The following is a 22,343-nucleotide window of genomic DNA, read 5'->3' as shown; positions in this document are numbered from 1 at the left end:
ACTCTAGTGTATAGAAACGCCACAGATTTTTGAGTGTTGATCTTGTAACCTGCTACTTTGCTGTACTCATTTCTTAGCTCTAGTAGTTTTGCTGTGGATTTTTCAGGGTTTTCAATATATAGTATCATCTGCAAACAGTGAGAGTTTTACTTCTTCCTTTCCAATTCTGATGCCTTGTATTTCTTTTCCTTGTCTAATTGCTCTGGCTTGAACTTCCAACACAATGTTGAATAACTGTGGCCATAGTGTACATCCTTGTCTTGTTCCTGATCTTAGGGAGAATGTTTTCAGTTTTTCCCCATTGAGGATGATGTTAGCTGTGAGTTTTTCATGTTTCCTTTATCATGTTGAGGAAGTTCCCTTCTATTCCTATCCTTTGAAGTGTTTTCAACAGGAAAGGATGTTGAATTTTGTCAAATGCCTTCTCTGCATCAATTGAGATGATCATTTGGTTTTTCTGCATTGATTTGTTGACATGGTGTACTACATTAATTGATTCTCCTATGTTGAACCATCCTTGCATACCTGGGATGAATCCTACTTGGTCATGGTGTATAATTCTTTTAATGTGCTTCTGGTTTCGATTCATAAGAATTTTGTTGAGGATTTTTGCATCTATATTCATTAGAGAGATTGGTCTGTAGTTTTCTTTTTTTGTAATAACTTTGTCTGGCTTTAGTATGAGAGTGATGTTGGCTTCATAGAATGAGTTAGGTAGCTTTCCCTCCTCTTCAGTTTTTTGAAGAGTTCGAGCAAGATTGGTACTAATTTTTTCTTGAATGTTTGGTAGAATTCACATGTGAAGCCATCTGATCCTGAACGTTTCTTTTTGGGGAGCTTCTTAATGACTAATTCAGTTTCTTTACTTGTGATTGGTTTATTGAGGTCATCTGTTTCTTCTCAAGTCAATGTTGGTTGTTCATGTCTTTCTAGGAAGTTGTCCATTTCATCTACATTATTGAGTTTAATAGCATAAAGTTGTTCATAGTATCCTCTCATTACTTCCTTTATTTCTGTGGGGTCAGTCGTTATGTCTCCTTTTCCGTTTCTGATTTTATTTATTTGTATCCTCTCTCTTCTTTTTTTGTCAATTTACTAAGGGTCCATCAATCTTATTGATTTTCTCAAAGAACCAACTTCAGGTTGGTTTTCATTGTTTTCATGTTCTCAATTTCATTTATTGCTCTAATCTTCATTGTTTCTTTCCTTTTGCTTGCTTTGGGGTTAATTTTCTGTTCTTTCTCTAGTTCTTCCAAGTGGACAGTTAATCCCTCGATTTTTGCTCTTTCTTCTTTTTTGATGTAGGCATTTAGGGCAATAAATTTCCCTCTTAGCACTACCTTTGTTGCATCCCATAAATTTTGATATGTTATGTTTTCATTTTCATTTGCCTCGAGATATTTACTGATTTCCCTTGTAATTTCTTTCTTGACCCACTGGTCGTTTAAGAATGTGTTGTTGAGCCTCCATATATTTGTGAATTTTCTGGCACTCTGCCTATTATTGATTTCCAATTTCATTCCTTTATGATCTGAGAAAGTGTTTTATATGATTTCAGTCTTTCAAAATTTATTGAGACTTGCTTTGTGACACAGCATATGGTCTATCCTTGAGAATGATCCATGAGCACTTGAGAAAAAGGTATATCCTCTTGTTGTGGGGTGTAATGTTCTATAAATATCTGTTAAGTCTTGCTCATTTATTATATTATTCCAATTCTCTGTTTCTTTATTGATCCTCTGTCTAGATTTTCTGTCCATTGATGAGAGTGGGGAATTGAAGTCTCCAACTATTGTGGTAGATGTGTCTATTTCCTTTTCAGTATTTGCAGTGTATGCCTCACATATTTTGGGGCATTCTGGTTCTGTGCAGAAATATTTATGATTGTTATGTCTTCTTGTTGAATTGTTCCTTTTATTAATACATAGTGTCCTTCTTTGTTTCTTTCAACTGTTTTACATTTGAAGTCTAATTTGTTGGATATTGGTATAGGTACTCCTGCTATTTTCTGATTGTTATTTGCATGAAATATCTTTTCCCAACCTTTCACTTTCAACCTATGTTTATCCTTGGGTCTAAGATGCATTTCATGTAGACAGCATATAGATGGGTCCTGTTTTTAATCCATTCTGCCAGTCTGTGTCTTTTGATTAGGGAGTTTAATCCACTAACATTTAGTGTTATCACTGTATAGGCAGTACCATTTGCCTTTTGGATTTTATATGTCATATCTAATTTTTCTTCTTTTTACCTTTACTGTGTTTTCATTTCTACACTCTTATCCACACCTCTCTCTCTCCTTTCTTTTCCTATCTGTCTCTAGTGTTCCCTTTAGTATTTCTTGCAGAGCTGGTCTCTTGGTCAGAAATTCTCTAAGTGATTTTTTGTCTGAAAATGTTTCAATTTCCCCCTCATTTTTGAAGGAAAATTTTGCTGGATATAGAATTTTTGGTTGGCAGTTTTCCTCTTTTAGTAATTTAAATGTATCATCCCTCTGTCTTCTTGCCTCCATGGTTTTTGCTGAGAAATCTGCACATAGTCTTGTTGGACTTCCCTTGTATGTGATGGATTGCTCTTCTCTTGCTGCTTTCAAGATTTTCTCTTTCTCTTTGACATCTGACATTCTGATTAGTAAGTGTCTTGGAGTATGTTTATTTGGGTCTATTCTGTTTAGGGTACACTGCACTTCCTGGATCTGTAATTTTGAGTCTTTCATAAGAGTTGGGAAATTTTCACTGATAATTTCCTCCATTAGTTCTCCTCCTCCTTTTCCCTTCTCTTCCCCTTCTGGGACACCCACAACATGTATATTCATGCACTTCATGTTATCTTTCAATTCCCTGAGTCCCTGCTCATATATTTCCATTTTTCCCTATATTTTCTTTTGCTTGTCAGATTTCAGATGTTCTGTCCTACAGTTCACTGATCCTATCTTCTGCCTCTTGAAATCTGACATTGTAGGTTTCCATTGTTTTTCCATCTCTTCTACTGTGCCTTTCATTCTCATAAGTTCTGTGATATTTTTTTCAGTCTTTTGATTCCTTCTTTTTATCCTCCCTCAATTCATTGATTTGATTTTTGATGAGGTTTTCCATGTCTGGTCAAACATTCTGAATTAGTTGTTTCAACTCCTGTATCTCATTTGAATTGTTGGTTTGTTTCTTTGACTGGGCCATACCTTCTATTTTCCTAGTATGATTCATTATTTTTTGCTGGCATGGGGCATTTAATTACCTTAATTAGTTTATTCTGGAGATTGTTTTCACTTTTTTTTACCTAGATTTTCTTGTTGGATGACTTTGTTGTCTATCTGTTCTTTAACATTCAGTTCAGCATATTCTGGATCTCTAGCTTAGATTTCATTTAGCAGATCAGAATTTTTTGCTTCTTGTTTTCTTGTGTCTTGCCCTGTCTGTATGGTGCCTTTTTCCCCCCTTAGGAGGGTCTACCTAGGTATTATAGACCCCAGCCAGATTTTCCCAGACCCAACTGGCCTCATCACAGGAGGAAAGAGTCACCTGCATCAGTTTTCCCTGAGGGTGAGGCCCAGCGGGTTGAAAGGCCCTATGAAGCCACCAGAATCTGTGTTTTCCCTATCCTGCCCAGTATGTGGCACTTTTTTGCCTGCAGGTCCCACCAGCATAAGGTGATGTGGTACTTTTAACTTCAGTAGACTCTTCCTGCTGGGGGTGTGGTTGAGACAGAGGAGAGGTTGTAGGCTGGCTTTAATTGCTTCACTTTTCCAGACCCTGGGGTCAGAATTCCTTGAGGGAGTGATTCTACCTGAGCTGGGCCCCACCTCTCTCCTGGGGAAGACACAGGCTCCAGATGAACACTCAAACAAGCTCAATTCTCTCAATTCCTGGGGTAGTTGGAGCCTGAGAAGCTTTGCAGCTGTATCCAAAGAGCAGTCAAGCCATAGAAACACAGTCACAAAAAAGAAAGAGAAAAATCCTTTTCAGAGCAGGACTCCTGTTCCTCAGGTTTGCCAATCAAGAGCTTAAGTTGCTATGTTGTTTTGTGTACCTTCAGGTCCTATGTGCCCCCTCCTTTCCTTCAGGGCCCAGACCCTTTCAAGTATTATGTGCTATTCGATTCAAAAAAAAATCTGTTTCTTTTTTCCTTTTTTCTTTTTCTGTCAGCCCTATACCCTCTGCACCAGGGCAAAAACCAGCAACCTCCTCTTTTACTTGAGGTTCAGCTATCTTGGGGCCCTTTTTTTTTTTTTTTTTTAATATGGAACACTTCACAAATTTGCGTGTCATCCTTGCTCAGGGGCCATGCTAATCTTCTCTGTATTGTTCCAATTTTAGTATATGTGCTACCGAAGCGAGCACTGGGGGCCTATTTTTAATAGTTAGAATTTGTGAATTAATTCCACAATTGGAGCTTGGGTGCGCTCAGCCCCTACTGCTGGCAATGTCTCTTTCCTTTCCCCTCTGGGAAGCAGCCTGTTGGGCGGGGCAGGGGGGGTGGGTGGGTGCGCCAGCCCCCACGCCAGCCCCCAACCGGGGAACTCACGGTTCTAGGTGGGCTAGCAGCCTGTCCAGACTGGGGTACGCTGTGTGTCCAGATACTGACATGGTCCCAGTAGTAGTTCTGTACTGTTCCTTGCTAAATACTAGCTGCTCTGGAGGACAAACTAAATCCCACATCTCACTAAGCTGCCATCTTGGCCCCTCTCCCCACTCCCTACCTTTGAGGCATTTACTTTCTAGTGGGAAACAGCCTTGTACATAGGTATTTATGAGGCAATGTGACTTGCTGTGATAAGGACATACAACGTGCAGCCAGATAGAAGGGGAAACAAATCCAGTTTTGTGGGATCAAGAGATTTCCTGGAGAAAGTGACATTTAAGCTAGACCTAAAGAGTGAATAGAAGTTAACTAGTCTGGGATAGGGAGATAGGAGAGTGTTGGAAAAATGCTTACATGTGAATAAGGCAACAAGTACAAAGAAAAAAAGCAAGATAGAACATGGCTTATTTGGAAAACTGACAGTAGTTCAGTCGGTTGTAGTATGGAGTTCACAATGGGGGTTGGCAAGAGATGAGTCTGAAGAAAGTAAACTGGGGCCTGATTGAAAGCACCTTATCTTAAAGACTTAGATGTATGGTTGTTTATCAAGATTTACAATATCTGAGATGTTTTGAGGAATCATTGAAGGATAACGTGGTGGTGGTGGTGGTGGGGTTAGAATAGGAGAGGTGGTTGTGATTTACAAAGATCACTCTGGTTATAATGTGGGAAATGGATTGAAGTGTACGAGACTAGATACACAAGGTCTGGGTTGGATTGCATTATGTTAATCCAGGAGAGGTTATGTCAGCCTGAATTAGTGACTGGCTGAGGTTATATGAAAATAAAACAATAAAAAGTAAGACATAGTGACTACCCATTAGATGAGGAGAAAGGGTAAGGGAAAGCTTTGCCTTTTAATTTCATATTAAATGAACTATATGTAGGTTACTCAAAAATACATCTTGAGAGCTAGAGAAAATCAGCTCTGATTCCCATCTCTACAACCTGTAGAAAGAATGTTGAGTTCTTTCCCAAGATTAAGGTTACCTCCATCTCTGAGCTGCAGTAATTTAGAATAGCTTTTGGTTTATTCTCACTATCTTCCGTCCGATGTTAATTTGAACCACGTGTGGAACTTTATTCCCTTTATCTGATTTCTACAAAAGAGAAAGAGAAAGAAAGGAAGAAAGAAGCACACACAACTTATGTGATATAGAGTGCTTTGTACATGTACATATATAATGCTTTGTTTACATACAGACATTTTGAAAGGGATATGTAGGGAGGTTTATGTTGCAGCAATATAAGCAGCTTACAACTTATTCAGCATTCCTATTCCTAAATATATATGTCCCTGGGATATTTCCCATGGCAAAGGCCCTCTTCTCCATTTTCTGACTCCTCCCATCTCTTGTCCCTTCCCAGAAGTCTTACATTTCTTAATGTAGAAACATTTAGCTCTTCTTCCTCACCCTCACACACACCTTTTTTGTTGTTGCTGTTCTCTTCCTTTGAGACATTATTCTGGAACATATCCTTTAATTTCCAAATGCCATATTAATTTTTTTTACTAAACAGAGACAAACCACTCCCTAAAAGAAGTTATGGTGCCAGCTGTTAAGATAATACTTATATAAGCATGCACATGTTTCCATAGACCTGCCTGCATGAAAGTACAACCACCTATGCCACGTATGTAATTCACTCATATTCATGCACGAGTACCTTCGCATGCACTGACACAGATCACACAGATATACTCTTACACGTATAGCTATATGTATATACAAATAGGTATACACACATATGCTTATGTGTATAATCAGCTAGCTACATATCTCATATATTCTTTCTCTTTCTATATATATATTCAAATATAAGTAATAGAATCGAAAAACCTATGATTGAATTCTAAATGCTTTCTTTAGTTGGTTATCATCATAATTATTTGCAGTAGACATTGTGAAAGTTCTTATTCTCAATCTTAACTACCCTTGTCTTAAATGGCCTGGCTAAACTGCTGTATACTCTTAAGTGGTGTCCCAGAATTGTTATCATCTAATTCTGGATAGTATTTCATTTTATCACTTTCGTATTTCTTTACCTTTTACTTCTGAATTGCACGGTCTTTGGACCTTTCTTTATATATTACATATACTCTTTTTTTTTCTTGCCATTTTTTTCTCTCTCTGCTATGATAAGATCACTCATTTCTTGAAGGGCTTCCTAACTTCTGGGTGTTTTTCTATCATGAAGACCCAGAAGATTAAAGAAGGGTAAAAGGAATTACATTTGTCCTTATAGAAGTCAAACCTCACTGCACTATCTAAAATAGCTTCCCTTCCTTTCTGTGTTTTGCCGTGCTTGATTTCTCTTCATAGCCCTTATTACACAACATTATATTATATATGTATTTGCATGAAGAGATTTATTATAAGGAATGCACTCATGCTGTTGTGGGGGGTTTGGCAACTCTGAATTCCCTAGGGCAGGCTGGAGGCTGGAAATTCCAATAAGAGTGACATTGAAGTCTTGAGTCCACATTTCTTAGGCTGGAAACTCAGAAGGAGTGGAAGGTATAATTTTGAGGCAGAATTCCTTCTGATCCCTGGAACTCGCAGTAATTCATTTTAAGACCTCCTGCTGATTGGTTGAGGCCCAGTCACATTATTGACAGTAATCTCCTTACTTAAAGACAACTGATTGTAGATGCTAATACCATCTCTATGAAATACTTCCACAGCACAACCTGGCCAAACTTTGACCAAACAACTGGATGCCATAACCTAGCCAGGTTGACACGTAAAATTAACCATCATTCATGGATATAATCTCTTATCAGAGAGATACTTGGTAGAGCTAATCTATCTTACCCTTCTCTTTGTAATTGACCTGATGAGAAAACAAATATAAAATTACCTTTTATTGGGGGAGAAATACATTTTTCAATTGCATATTGTTTATTTTTCAATCATTCAGTGGTACTGATCTATGTTTACATATATGATATACCTGTGTTTCTAGTTGGGTCAGAAAAAGATTTTAAAGTACTAGTCCTCAAATCTTTCATGCCAAAGCAAATGTACTATTTGCCTTATTTTAATGGTTCAACCTTGATTTATTTATAATCTCAATTTTGAATGTTAATTAAGGCAACAATTTGACTTCTCATGAGTTTTGTATATAAAGTTTTTATAGCTAAACATTAGAAAACTTCTAGTGTTAAAAATGGAAGGCAATAGATCTTCAATGCACTGCTTCCCAACTTTTATCCCAATGTTTCATAGAAAGTGAAATATTTGTGCAGCACATCAGCACAAACAAGATAAGTTACTCAAAGCAGCACAAACAGGAATTTGCTCAAAAGCAGAAGCTGTCAGCAAGCTCTACTTGTCACCAAACTCACCCAGAAGATCCAGAACCCATCTGTAATCTTACCTAGAAACCTCCTTTTCAGTGCTTCCTACTTTCTTAATTGAATAATATTTTAAGTGCTTACTCACATGACTGGCCATATTTATTTGAGAATTCAGCGATCCCTAAGTTTGGGATAAGTTTTTCTTTTTTAATTGTGAAATATAATACATATACAAAAAGCGATGAATTTCTAAGCACATTTTAACAAGTGGTTATAGAACAGATTTTAAAGTTTGATATGGGTTACAGTTCCACGATTTTTTGTTTTTTCTTCTAGCTTCTCCAAGACACTGGAGACCAACAGAAATATCAATATAATGATTCAGCAGTCGTACTCATTTGTTAAATCCTGTCTTCTCTGATATACTCTTCCTTCTCTTTAAATAACATATATACATAAAAGCAATAAATTTCAAAGTACGTCAAAACAATTAGTTGTAGAACAGATTTCAGAATTTGGTATGGGTTACAATTCCTCAATTTTAGGTTTTTATTTCTAGCTGCCCTAAGGTACTGGAGGCTAAAAGAAATATCAGTATAATGATTCATCACTCACTAATTTGTTAAATCAGACCTTCTCTGTATAACTCCACCATCACCTTTGATCTTTCTCCTACTTTTTAGGGGTATTTGGGCTATGGTCATTCTAACACTTCCTTTGGAAGGGGCTGTCAGGGATAAAGGTTTTTAATGGGAATTTTGTCATCTTGATGCTCTAAGTAGGTTTAAATTAGGTTTTATGTCTACATGATATTTGTCATCAAAAGACCAGGTAAAGGAGTGTAGTGAATCTATCACAGTACTCCAATTATAGTACATCTATCTGTGAATCAGTGGCTCTACTTCTGTATTTAGGGATGTCATAATTTTTATCCATCTAAATTGTCCTTTCTTCTTCTGATTTTCATAAAAAACCTGAATTTCTCATAATCTATTTTTTTCACATAGATTGATAAATAGAAAATTGTTTTAATTGAGGGATTGATCAAGAGAATGGTTCTTTTACTTTCCTGTAGCATAACTAAAGCCTGCGTGGTTTCTAAATATTGCTCTTTAAACATACTTTTTATTATTAAAAAATATACTGTGTCATATAATCAAAATGAATATTTTAAATTAGCACTAGTCATATGTTACTTCTTATGTATTTTCTAACTTTTTCCTTTGCCAATTTCTTTAGGGAGCAAACTTGACATTTTTGAGTTCTGATCATCCCAGCCTTCCAGAAAGCATGAAAGAAAACCCATTATTTATACTTCGAATCACAAATATTGATCAGATAGCTTTGAATGTCCTTAAGTAAGTCCAACATGAATTTGTTTTTGTTTTTTTGACACTAATTGAAAACATTCTATTTTGTTATTTTAAAATGAATCTAGCCTACAGCATTTGACCTTAGTGAAGTCTTATTATTTTTAAAACTAAAACATAGCTATATGTGTCTATTTTGGGTACTGTGTTGTACTCAAATATGCTCTATGTGCGAGAACAGTTATAATGAATTAAAGATTAAATAATGTCTTATTTTAGGTTTTTTTAAAGATACTTATTTATATGTCTTTGCTATAATACTTTCATTTTATCATATACTATTGAATCAAGAAATTTTGGAAGATAGAATATCAGTACAATATTAAAACAATTTTTCCCACATTGTTGGGGTGAAGTCTTTTTCAACAAAAGAAAGTCTTGAGTTGCTCATGATAAAAGTATTCTCTGACTGATACTATGCGTGATGATAAAATACTATAAAATCAAACATACTTTTATACCTTTAAATGAATTTGAGGGTTTTTTTTTAGCGTGTATATATATATTCATATATCTTATTCCTACTAAGTGTTTTGTTTTGTTGGTGCCAAATATAATTGAAAATGGCAATAATTGGTGTACTATATGTGTGGTAGATACCTATATCCCTAGCCTCTGTTTCTTTGTCATTTACTGTATTGTTGAAAATAAATTTAATTTTTTTGAAATAGCATTTTTTTTCTGTTCTTATACATTACAAGGTAACTCTGTTTCTAAGTTTAATAGATTTTATTAAGTATTTTAAAAGAACATTGAAATGGCAGCAGAAATGGTATATTTAAAGGTCATTCTTGGAAATTTTTAAGGATTTTAGCTCTTGATTTAGCATAGTTAATCCCCTTGGGGATTAGAGCAGCAGGCAAAGGTGGGAGTTGATTAATCCCTAAACACTTTTCCAAAACTTTCAAGTTTTTTGAGTCTGAAACAGGGAAGAGATTAGAGACTATGCACTAGAGATTGCAAGACAGTTTATTCTCACTGTGCACATGTCCATTGTGGAAGGACTTCTGTGGAGCATGAGGATGATGTCACCAGTCAGGAAGCCAATGATAAACTGGTCTTCAAGACCATTCAAGGTATGTGTTACTACTACGGTCTCAAGTAGTGTTAATTTCAACCATTTTCTTTGTAAGCAATAAAGAAAAATTTCTAGATATTTTAAATTTAATGGCATGTGATTAATTTTTCCTATTGTTTTATCTTTTAGAAATTAAAATATGTATTTTTAAAAATTAAAAGTAATTTTTCTACTATAACAACCCTATGTAACTGAATAAGTATCCTGTGAATTATGAATTTAAGAATTCCAGAAGGCTGTTGAAAATGAGAGTTTTATACATGAATTTAATAAAATTTAAAAGTGACTGTACTATAATACTTGTCTTGAGCGTTAAGTGAGATCCTAGAGATGTGCAGCAGTCTAGTATAGAAGAAGAAGCACTAGACTGAGGGATAGATACATGTTTGGACTCTGGCTCCCAACACACATATGATCTTTTGTATAAATCCCCTGTACTGGCCCTTCATCTCCAAAATGGGGGTAATAATACCTGTTTTATTAACTTTCCTGGGTTGATGTGGTAAATAAATGAAATATATATGTGCTTTGGATATGAAAACTTTGCAAGGTTACAAAGTTAAGTTTTACAAAGTTATGTTATTAGTACTAAATGTAAAGAACTGGTTGCTTATATTAAATCCACCCATCCCTCTTTTTTTTTTTTTAAAGCTATTAACGTTTGCTACAATATTAGGCTAAAATTTTGAGCCAATCATAATAAGACAAAAACTTAATGCTGATATAATTCTGAAGTAATCTGCCTTAATAATTAATTAGAGTAAATATTATTCATATATATCATATATTACATATATTTTATTTAAGTTTTCTACTCAATCCCTGCCAGAGAAATAAATCAGGTGAAAATAATCCCCCTCTAATATCTGAATGTCCACTAGAAACCCTAATATGTGAAAATATTCTGAAGTTTATTCATGTTTTACTGAGAGGTTTTTACTTCCTAGAATATTAATATTCCCAAGCTCATTGAATACGCACATGAGCCGATGATTAACAGTTTATACTGTTAATAATTTTATACTTAGTTTATGTGCTAAACACTACATTAGACTCTGGGAGTTCAGTAGTGATAATTATTATAATGATAATTAACATTCATTGTCCTTTTACTACATGGAAGGTCCAGTCCCAGCTACTTAATGTGTGTAAGACAAGGTTGTATGATTATTTCCTGTTTCACAGTTGAAGATATTGAGGACTTAAGAAGTTAAATATCTTGCCCAAGATCATACAACTAGTTAGTGCTAACAACTGAAAATAAAACCCAGAGGGTCTGTTTCTAGAGTCCAAGCTTGTAACCACTATATACAGTAGGCTCAAAAATAGATAATTTTTGAGCTTTTGTTGGATCTCATAATTTTTGAGCCTTTGTTGGATCTCATAGTTTCAAAGTGAGAAAAGGATTAAGTAAGTGTTCACAGAAATCAACGTGTATTTTAAAGATTTTGATCAATCCTAATTTATCAGTTAAAGATGATTAGGGAGCCACAGTAAGAAGGCTAGAAAGAGACATTTAAAGTTGTCTGATATTCGAACTCCCAAATATGCTTGATAGCATTGTTAGTAAATAATTCTCTATTCTATTATGGTCACTATAAAAGATGCACACTGTGGTAGCTAATTGTATCTTATGACATTCACTCTTTCCTCTAATGTATTGTCTAATGCCTAGTGTACTGAAGCTACCCATATTTTCTGAAGTAAAAATGGTGCAAACTGCATTAAGTGAAGTCACTGAGATAATACTATCTCAGTGTATAATAAGTAGTAATACTCTTATTAATTTCTGAATAAAAAGGGTTACTTTAAATGTATTAGTATAGGTTAAGACTCCAAAGCTTTGAAGCTCTTTAATATAGATATTACAATTTGAAGTTTTCAAGTATTTTAGAAATTAATAATTTTTGGCCAGTAGCAGTTTCGTTTAGTCAGTAAAAGCAGAAAGAGAGGAAGAGATTAAAGATGTGCAGTTGCTTAGATGAGTAGGAAGCCTAGAAAATTAAAAAACAAACAAACTGAGATTTAGGTTATTTTTCATTCTGATAAAGTGAAACAAATTATTTTCTTATATTTCAAATAAAACACTTTCACCACACAGTGGTGCTATAGTTCTGGTATATTTGGATGTAATTTTATGTATAATCTCCTTTAATAAAGGAGTTTTCCAAGATATTTTTTCCAAGATCTTTTGTCAGTCATTCACATAACTTGGTTGACTGTTAATATCCTTCATTTAGTTACCTTGATTCTAATTTTCTTACAAGAGAGACAACCACAGTTTATTACATTTGTGCATAGCAACATTTGGTTTCCCTTTCTCTTCTTGCTAAACAGATGTGCTAAAAGAAAAACTACATAAAAGAGGAGTCCGTATTTTGACTGGTTTGGGAAAATACTTTAAACAATTGGACAAGGAAGGAAATGGACTTTTAGATAAGGTGGATTTTAAGCAAGTTCTAAAATTATTTCATTTAGAAGTGTCTGAAAAGGTATGTACCACAGATAATTTTCTGCAATGAATATATTATTCTTAGGTGGCATTATTCACATTTCCACTGTAATTTTAGTAGTTACTTTGTTTCCTCCTTCTTTATTTCCCATTCTCTTTACTGAGTCACTAACAAGTTATGTAATTTTTACATTTTCAACATTTATTCCTTCGTCATATATTTATTGAATTCACTAATCAAATATTATAGAAGGTCTGAGAAAAGATACACACTGTACTGTCAAGGTCATCCAAGGAGAGTACTAGATAAATGATTACTAAACAGTATGATACATATTAGATAGAGGATACTTTGGGGATACATGATAAGTAACTAATTCCAGCCAGAAGTGGGGAAAGGTGAAGGAAGTAAGATCATGGAAGGATTCCTGGAGGATGATACATCCAAGCTGGGTTTTGAAGGATAAGCAGGAATTAACCAGAGACAAGGGAGGGGGAGGAGTGTGGATCAACAGTAGATATTTCCTGAGAAGGAGAAAGACAAGTAAAGTCATGGAGGGGAGGGAGAGTGTGACTTGTTCCAGAAACTGTGAATGAATGGTTCATTTCCCACTGCACAGCCTTCACTCCTGCTGTTCCCTCAGTCCACATCATTCTCCACTGAGAGAGTTATCATGACATTGCTGTCTAAAAGGGACATCCCCTTCTTACCATTTGCACTTGCTGCACCATTTTCCCATTTTATTTTCCTCATACCACTTTCTGCAGGTATTTTTTGGCTCTCCCTGATTCTAGAATATAAGTTACATCAGGACAGAGAATATGTGCTTCTGGCTAGCTCCTAGAATAGAATGTGTCACACAGCAAGTGTAAGTCAGTGGATTAATTTGAATGGATGGATGGATGGTGGATAGAAAAAAGGTATAGAAAGAAGGAAGAAAGAAGGGGAGGGAGGGAGGAAGGAAGAGAGGAAAGAAGGAAGGAAGGAAAGAGAAAGAAATAAGCTGGAGCTCATTACATTAAAGACTTCAATGTCATGCTGAGAAGGTTGGCTTTTATTTTAAAAATATGTGAATTTGAAATACATCTGCCTCAAGGATTTCAGATAAGGGATTCTTTTTCACTGTTCTCTTTTGCTTCAAATGATCTTATAACAACATGCAGTGTATTTTGTAGAAGGATTTGGAGCTTGCAATTATGAGATCCAGGCTCAAGCTCTAGTTTTACTACTTGAACTGGTTGATATAGGACAGGTCCTTTACTTTTCTGATTGATGGGTTCTGCCCTTACCAGCCTGAAATCCCACCCATTGTTAGAGTTGATTTGAAGTTCAAATGAGGAAATATATGGGGGTATGCCTTACGAATTGTAAAATTCTGTGCCAGTATCATGTAGCCTATCACTGTCATGACTTACCTGTCTTTAGTGTTTTCCATGATATCAAATCTTGTTGCCTACCTAATAACAAACAGTAGGGATCACCCTTCTTTTCCTTGGGGGAGGGGGACAACAATAGAAAATGAGAAAGCCTGGAATCTTTTTTCCATAATCGCACAGGCAGTTAGTAAGCAATATAGAATTAGAACCTAGGTAGTCTGGCCCAGTTAATATAGTACTTCTTTCTTCATCATGCCAGTGAATCTGTGGTTGATTGGCTAAATTTTTATGATTGGGCTTGGGGTTAAAAACTAAAATATTATAGAAGAATTCTAATCTACAGAGAGCATATATTACAAAAATATGAGTTAGCTTCCCCTTTCTCTCATATTTTAAGCGATATTCCTTGTTTTATTCCTGTAACATCACTGAAAACTGCCCATGCAATGGTAAGTAAAACCAAAAGGTTCCTAAATAAGAACAGATGAATTGCCAATCTAATGGTGTAAAACTAAAGAATACGTTACTATATTAAAGTACATCTGAGTATATTAAAGAATATTTGTGGAAAGTTGTATTTGTTCTCTCTGATTTGAAATAAAAAATTGATATGCATTCTAAATAACCCAACTTTTATATAGCTATTATTGATGAATTTATCTTAGTATTTTTCAACTGAAGTATCATTTTCTATTGTATACCATAACTTAGAAAAATAAAGTTATATGCATTTGTTGTCACATATTAAATTATATAATTCTAGAAAATTGCTTCTTATGAACTTCAGGGATTATATTCTAATTCTAGCATCCCATGAGCTGGGTCAATGTATCTATCTTCTCCCATCCATATGTCTCATGATTTTTAAGTTCAAGCTCATTCCAGTTCAGTTACACAGATACTTAGAGTCTGTATCATGATGTACAGGTATGCATAATACATGTATCATGTATAACAATAAACAAAAAAAATGTATGGACTGCTGAGAATTTGAAGGGAGCAATCTTGATATTCAGTTTTCCTAATTAAGGTTTTAACTGAAGAATTAGGAAGAAGTGATAGAGAATTTTTTTTGAGTAAGCATTATTTGCCAAGCACCTTATATTTCATTTACATTATCATTTAAAGCTAACAACTTGAATGAAACATTCAACATATATTTACTTGACTTTAAGAAAATTACATGCTGTAAGCTTTGCTGTAAGTAACTCTGTGAATTGAGCATTCTTTTAAATAGGGCATTTATCTGAGACAAAATAAAATGTCAAAGGCTGAGAGATTCCAGAGTTGAGAGGTTATCCTGGAGGTTATTCTTACGCATTAAATAGTTAACACCTTGTTAGTCAAGAGGTAATGGAGAGGCTGGAGGGAACTGCCTGAAAATGTAGAGCTGTGTTCCAGTAGCCATGTTTCATCAAGATGATTGTATAATGATATAGCTTTCACAATGTGACTGTGTGATTGTGAAAACCTTGTGTCTGATGCTCCTTTTATCTGCCTTATCGACAGACGCGTAAAACATATGGAATAAAAATAAATAATAGAGGGAACAAATGTTAAAATAAATTTAGATTGAAATGCTAGTGATCAATGAAAGGGAGGGGTAAGGGGTATGATATGTATCAATTTTTTTCTGTTATCTTTTTATTTCTTTTTCTGAATTGATGCAAATGTTCTAAGAAATGATCATGATGATGAATATGCAACTATGTGATGATGTTGTGAATTACTGATTATATATGTAGAAAACAGAATGATCATAAATTAAGAATGTTTACGTTTGTTTGTTATATTTTTAAATTAAAAAATTAATGAAAAAATGTGAATAATGGAGGGAAAAATGTTAAATTTATTAGATTGAAATGCTAATGATCCTTTCATTGAAGTGATCAATGAAACGGAGGGGTATGATATGTATGAATTTTTTACTGTTTTCTTTTTATTTCTTTTTTTGAATTGATGTAAATGTTCTAAGAAATGATCATGATGATGACTATATATCTATACAATGGAATAAAAAGAATGTTCATATTGTACGTTAATTGGTTTTATTAATTTTTTTTAAATAGGGCATTTATCAAAAGAAATAAATGGTAATAGTCAAATAAATAGACAGCATAAAGGATTTACTCAACCTAACACTTTTCAATGTAAATTATGGAACAATATTTGAGTCTCTATATTTTCAGGCACAAAGACTAACAGATCAGTTTGTAGTCATAATGATATTTGGGACATTCCAGAACCTGTGATAACTTTTGAATTGTCACAGACCTACTAAATAGAATAATAGTAATCAAATGTTCAATATAGAATAAACGGTAAGAATATTTTTGAAATAGAAAAGGATTTGAACTTAAGGTAAATTTGTGACTTATTGTCACTCCCAAATGGTTCTAAACTTCAGAGAATTGTTTACTAAAAGTTCCTTAAATAGCTCTTAGTGACTTTGCACATGATTAGATTTATACATTAGACTTTTCAGAGTTTTCTTCTTAAGTGAGCATCGTCGTGAGGCCTGCAAAAGAGGTGACAAAATAACAGACTGGAGCGGGCAATGGTGGCTCAGTGGCAGAGTCCTCGCCTGTCACGCCCGAGCCTGGGTTTGGTTCCTGGTGCCTGCCCGTGTAGAAAAATAACAGACGATAATTTTTGTTGTGATCATGTATAACTTAAAGGTGTAACAGTGATACTTGATTATTTCCAGGATTTTGAGTCATTATGGTTAATTCTGAGTGGCAATAGCAATGACAAAGTTGATTATGGAGAATTCACACGTGCCATTATTGGTGAAATGAATGAATATAGGAAATCATTTGTTCGAAAGGTAACTTCAAGTAATCTTTCAAGTTGTTACTTTTAAGATTGTTAGATTCATTATTTAAAAATTTTAATGAATTGCCATTTAACTCTTTACATGTAATGTATGTTGGATTTAGTAAAACACAAAGACATAGATATACAAATCTATCCTGAGTAAAGCAAAAGGACTTTTATGCACATGCTTTAGGAAAATATTATTAAAAAAAAAGTCAAATCTGACCTTAAATTTTGGCTCATAAATTACTAGTTTCAGAAATTACTAGCTATATGACTATATATGTTGTCAGATATCCCTGAGTGGCAGGTTCTCAACCCATCACGTTGGTGTGAGGATAAATGCAGTATCTAAGAGATGTGACATTTTTAGGATTATGACGCCCCCACTGTCGTGCCCAATATATGTTATTTTAGGATGATGATTAAAAAGTGTTGGTCTGTTTTTTTAAATATTAAATATTAAAATGAAGATTCAAATGACCACATTAAATTTGAATTAAAAGAGGGAAAAAATTAGGGAAATTGCATATTACTTGAACTCTTGGTAGCTATTTTTAGAGTGTACTTTTGAGCTAGGTAGTTTCCTTTTTCTTTTCTTTTGTATGCATACCTGCAAAATATCTAATATTGAAATAAAGCTATTGTTTATTTTAAATATGAAATAGAAAGTCAAATCCCTATTTTTATTGGCAAAGGAAACGTAATAAAAACCTTAAAATAAACAAATTTACTACAGCATATTTATAAATTTACATTCATTTGTACATCCCATCTCCTGGTGATAGACTTAAGTATTTGTGGTTTGTTGCTCTATCTGCTGTAAGGTTACTAGGAAGTTAGGAGTGATAGCTGGATGGTTGTCTCTTTCATAAATCCTAGTACCGGGAATAGAGATCAAAGGAGGAGTTATAAGATACCACATTTCTTTGAACACAATTCTGTGAATAAACAAAATTGATTCGATTTCTGACTCTTCATTAACATAGTGTGTTGCTTTGGGTAGATTGTCTGGTTTGGTATACCTACTCCTCATCCATTAAAATATTTTATGCTGTTTTATGATGCTCAGAGTTTTAGTGGATTAGAAGGGCAATAAAAACATTATCATTTCAAATAGCAGTATTAAATGTCATGAATTAAAATAACAAAACTCCTTTTAAAAGTATTTCACTCTCTCATTGATTTTAGTAATGGGATATTTGCAAGTTTTTGTATCAAAATAGTCCCGGCAGCTTTGTCTTGGCTGCTAGAAAGTGGCAGGTTTGCTGTTATCTTGCCTCAGTATCCTTCTCCATGTATTTATGCTTCCAGTATATTCCAATTTAGTGCTTTTAAACTGTTTTGTTTACAGCTAGATATAACCTACTGCAAAAATAGAAACTTAAGTCCTTATATCCAATATTTCATAGTAAAAATAACCTTTCTTTCTTTAGGCATTTATGAAACTGGATTTCAACAAAACTGGCAGTGTGCCTGTTATAGACATAAGAAAATGTTACTGTGCAAAGAAGCATCCACAAGTAATTTCAGGTAAATATTGTTAGTCCCAATATGTATGAAATTTCTAAAATGTTCGTTAATAAAAGTAATAGCTTTAAAATATGTTAACTTATAGTGTGGATTTGAGACCAGTAAGGCAGGGAAATATATATATTTTTGAAACTAGAAACTTGAGAGCTAGTTGCCCTTTATCATTTAGAGATTCTAAGGTCTCTTGTCTGTACTTATTTTTGTGTGTGTGTGTTTATAATTGAGATAGAACTTTTATTTCCAGCTGAGGAGATTGTGAGGATTTGAGTTACAAAAAATAAAATAGAATAGATCTAGAGAATGGATCTTACTTATTCAGGTTCTCTGAGTTTTGCTACATCTGCTTAAACTGTTATTCATACTCAAGGATCAAGGCTTTTAAGGACAAAAAAAAGGTAGTTTTATTCACTACTACATTTGTCTATTGTTTTATAATTAATTTCTAAATGTATTCTTATTATAAAGAAAGTATTTGACCACCCAGTTCTCCTCTATATCATCTGATAAATATATTGCCAGTCATTTCTCTATGAACATGTACAATACATACATAGTAGTTATAAATATCTATAGGTTTTGAAGTTTTTTTCCCTGATCTGAGAGGTGCGCTATACATTTCAATATGTAGCCTGCTTTTTTCACTCAACGATATGTTCTGGAAGACTTTCAGATTTAATCCATATTGAACAAACTTATTTCTAGCTGCTGAATGTTCTTTTTTTATGGATATACTGTAGTTTATCTACCATTTTCCTATTGGTAGACATTTGATTTCTGATTACTGACGTGCAACCACTGCATGTAGTGATGTGCACTATTTGTACAATCACAAATAAAAAGAAAATTATTTTTGACTCCATAGGTCCATTTTCTATTGTTTCCCTAGGGTAGATACCCGAATCTGGAATAATTGTCATAGAACATCTACATTATAAATTTTAATTGGAACCTCCGAATTACATTGCAATATGGCTTACAAATTATACTTGCATTAGTTGTAGTATTCACTTCCCCCACAATGTTGCCAAAAACTTCAATTTTTGTCAATTTGAGGCTAAAGAAACATATATTGTTTTGGATTTCCATGGTTGCTAAGAAGGTTAAACATATTTTGTGTAAACATTAACCATTTGTACTTTATCTTCTAAGAATAGAGTTTCTTTCAAATTCAAATTTTAATTACTACATTTACAATTATTTAAAAATTTTATTTTTTCATAGTAAGATACTGTAATTATTTTGATTTCTTAAAATCGCTTATCCAAGTAAGCTAATATTTTTTTTTATTAATTAACGGAAAAAAAAAGGAATTAACCCAACATTTAGTAATCATACCATTCTACATATGCAATCAGTAATTCTTAACATCATCACATAGATGCATGATCATCGTTTCTTAGTACATTTGCATCAGTTTAGAAGAACTAGCGACACACCAGAAAAAGATATAGAATGTTAATATAGAGAAAAGAAATAAAAGTAATAATAATAGTAAAAAAAAACAAAAAAACAAAAACAAACAAACAAACAAAAAAAAGCCTATAGCTCAGATGCAGCTTCATTCAGTGTTTTAACATGATTACTTTACAATTAGGTATTATTGTGCTGTCCATTTTTGAGTTTTTATATCTAGTTCTGTTGCACAGTCTGTATCTCTTCAGCTCCAATTACCCATTATCTTACCCTGTTTCTACCTCCTGCTGGACTCTGTTACCAATGACATATTCCAAGTTTATTCCCTACTGTCTGTTCACATCAGTGGGACCATACAGTATTTGTCCTTTAGTTTTTGGCTGGACTCACTCAGCATAATGTTCTCTAGGTCCATCCATGTTATTACATGCTTCATAAGTTTATCCTGTCTTAAAGCTGCATAATATTCCATCGTATGTATATACCACAGTTTGTTTAGACATTCTTCTGTTGATGGACATTTTGGCTGTTTCCATCTCTTCGCAATTGTAAATAACGCTGCTATAAACATTGGTGTGCAAATGTCTGTTTGTGTCTTTGCCCTTAAGTCCTTGGAGTAGATACCCAGCAATGGTATTGCTGGGTCATATGGCAATTCTATATTCAGCTTTTTGAGGAACCGCCAAACTGCCTTCCACAGTGGTTGCACCCTTTGACATTCCCACCAACAGTGGATAAGTGTGCCTCTTTCTCCGCATCCTCTCCAGCACTTGTCATTTTCTGTTTTGTTGATAATGGCCATTCTGGTGGGTGTGAGATGATATCTCATTGTGGTTTTAATTTGCATTTCTCTAATGGCCAGGGACATTGAGCATCTCTTCATGTGCCTTTTGGCCATTTGTATTTCCTCTTCTGATAGGTGTCTGTTCAAGTCTTTTTCCCACTTTGTAATTGGGTTGACTGTCTTTTTGTTGTTGAGTTGAACAATCTCTTTATAAATTCTGGATACTAGACCTTTATCTGATATGTCATTTCCAAATATTATCTCCCATTGTGTAGGCTGTCTTTCTACTTTCTTGATGAAGTTCTTTGATGCACAAAAGTGTTTAATTTTGAGGAGCTCCCATTTATTTATTTCCTTCTTCAGTGCTCTTGCTTTAGGTTTAAGGTACATAAAACTGCCTCCAATTGTAAGTTTTGTAAGATAACTCCCTACATTTTCCTCTAACTGTTTTATGGTCTTAGACCTAATGTTTAGATCGTTGATCCATTTTGAGTTAACTTTTGTATAGGGTGTGAGAGATGGGTCTTCTTTCATTCTTTTGCATATGGATATCCAGTTCTCTAGGCACCATTTATTGAAGAGACTGTTCTGTCCCAGGTGAGTTGGCTTGACTGCCTTATCAAAGATCAAATGTCCGTAAATGAGAGGGTCTATATCTGAGCACTCTATTCGATTCCATTGGTTGATATATCTATCTTTATGCCAATACCATGCTGTTTTGACCACTGTGGCTTCATAATATGCCTTAAAGTCTGGCAGCGTGAGACCTCCAGCTTCGTTTTTTTTTCCTCGAGATGTTTTTAGCAATTCGGGGCACCCTGCCCTTCCAGATAAATTTGCTTATTGGTTTTTCTATTTTTGAAAAATAAGTTGTTGGGATTTTGATTGGTATTGCATTGAATCTGTAAATCAATTTAGGTAGGATTGACATCTTAGCTATATTTAGTCTTCTAATCCATGAACACAGTATGCCCTTCCATCTATTTAGGTCTTCTGTGATTTCTTTTAGCAGTTTTTTGTAGTTTTCTTTATATAGGTTTTTTGTCTCTTTAGTTAAATTTATTCCTAGGTATTTTATTCTTTTAGTTGCAATTGTAAATGGGATTCGTTTCTTGATTTCCCCCTCAGCTTGTTCATTACTAGTGTATAGAAATGCTACAGATTTTTGAATGTTGATCTTGTAACCTGCTACTTTGCTGTACTCATTTATTAGCTCTAGTAGTTTTGTTGTGAATTTTTCTGGGTTTTTGACATATAGTATCATATCGTCTGCAAACAGTGATAGTTTTACTTCTTCCTTTTCAATTTTGATGCCTTGTATTTCTTTTTCTTGTCTAATTGCTCTGGCTAGAACCTCCAACACAATGTTGAATAATAGTGGTGATAGTGGACATCCTTGTCTTGTTCCTGATCTTAGGGGGAAAGTTTTCAATTTTTCCCCATTGAGGATGATATTAGCTGTGGGTTTTTTATATATTCCCTCTATCATTTTAAGGAAGTCCCCTTGTATTCATATCTTTTGAAGTGTTTTCAACAGGAAAGGATGTTGAATCTTTTCAAATGCCTTCTCTGTATCAATTGAGATGATCATGTGATTTTTCTGCTTTGATTTGTTGATATGGTGTATTACATTAACTGAT

At 34.1% G+C, this 22,343-nt stretch overlaps 1 protein-coding gene and 1 non-coding gene across 12 annotated transcripts in view; one reads left to right on the top strand and one right to left on the bottom strand.

Moving 5' to 3' along the window:
* Positions 1–22,343, top strand: part of CAPS2 (calcyphosine 2) — a 94,766-nt gene that overhangs the window by 59,389 nt on the left and 13,034 nt on the right. For all 11 annotated transcript variants that reach the window (XM_077111457.1, XM_077111459.1, XM_077111454.1 and 8 more), the window contains 5 exons: positions 9,119–9,237; positions 10,252–10,325; positions 12,665–12,819; positions 16,864–16,983; positions 18,410–18,506. In XM_077111457.1, coding sequence (XP_076967572.1) covers positions 9,119–9,237; positions 10,252–10,325; positions 12,665–12,819; positions 16,864–16,983; positions 18,410–18,506 — 565 coding nt within the window. The remainder of the gene's footprint in view (positions 1–9,118; positions 9,238–10,251; positions 10,326–12,664; positions 12,820–16,863; positions 16,984–18,409; positions 18,507–22,343) is intronic.
* Positions 4,231–4,337, bottom strand: LOC143642923 (U6 spliceosomal RNA). The gene has a single exon (XR_013155982.1). It is a non-coding gene; the product is annotated as a U6 spliceosomal RNA (small nuclear RNA).

Source organism: Tamandua tetradactyla, chromosome 7 (genome assembly GCF_023851605.1).
Source record: "Tamandua tetradactyla isolate mTamTet1 chromosome 7, mTamTet1.pri, whole genome shotgun sequence".
Lineage (NCBI taxonomy): Eukaryota > Metazoa > Chordata > Mammalia > Pilosa > Myrmecophagidae > Tamandua > Tamandua tetradactyla.
This window is presented reverse-complemented; position numbering and strand designations above follow the sequence as displayed.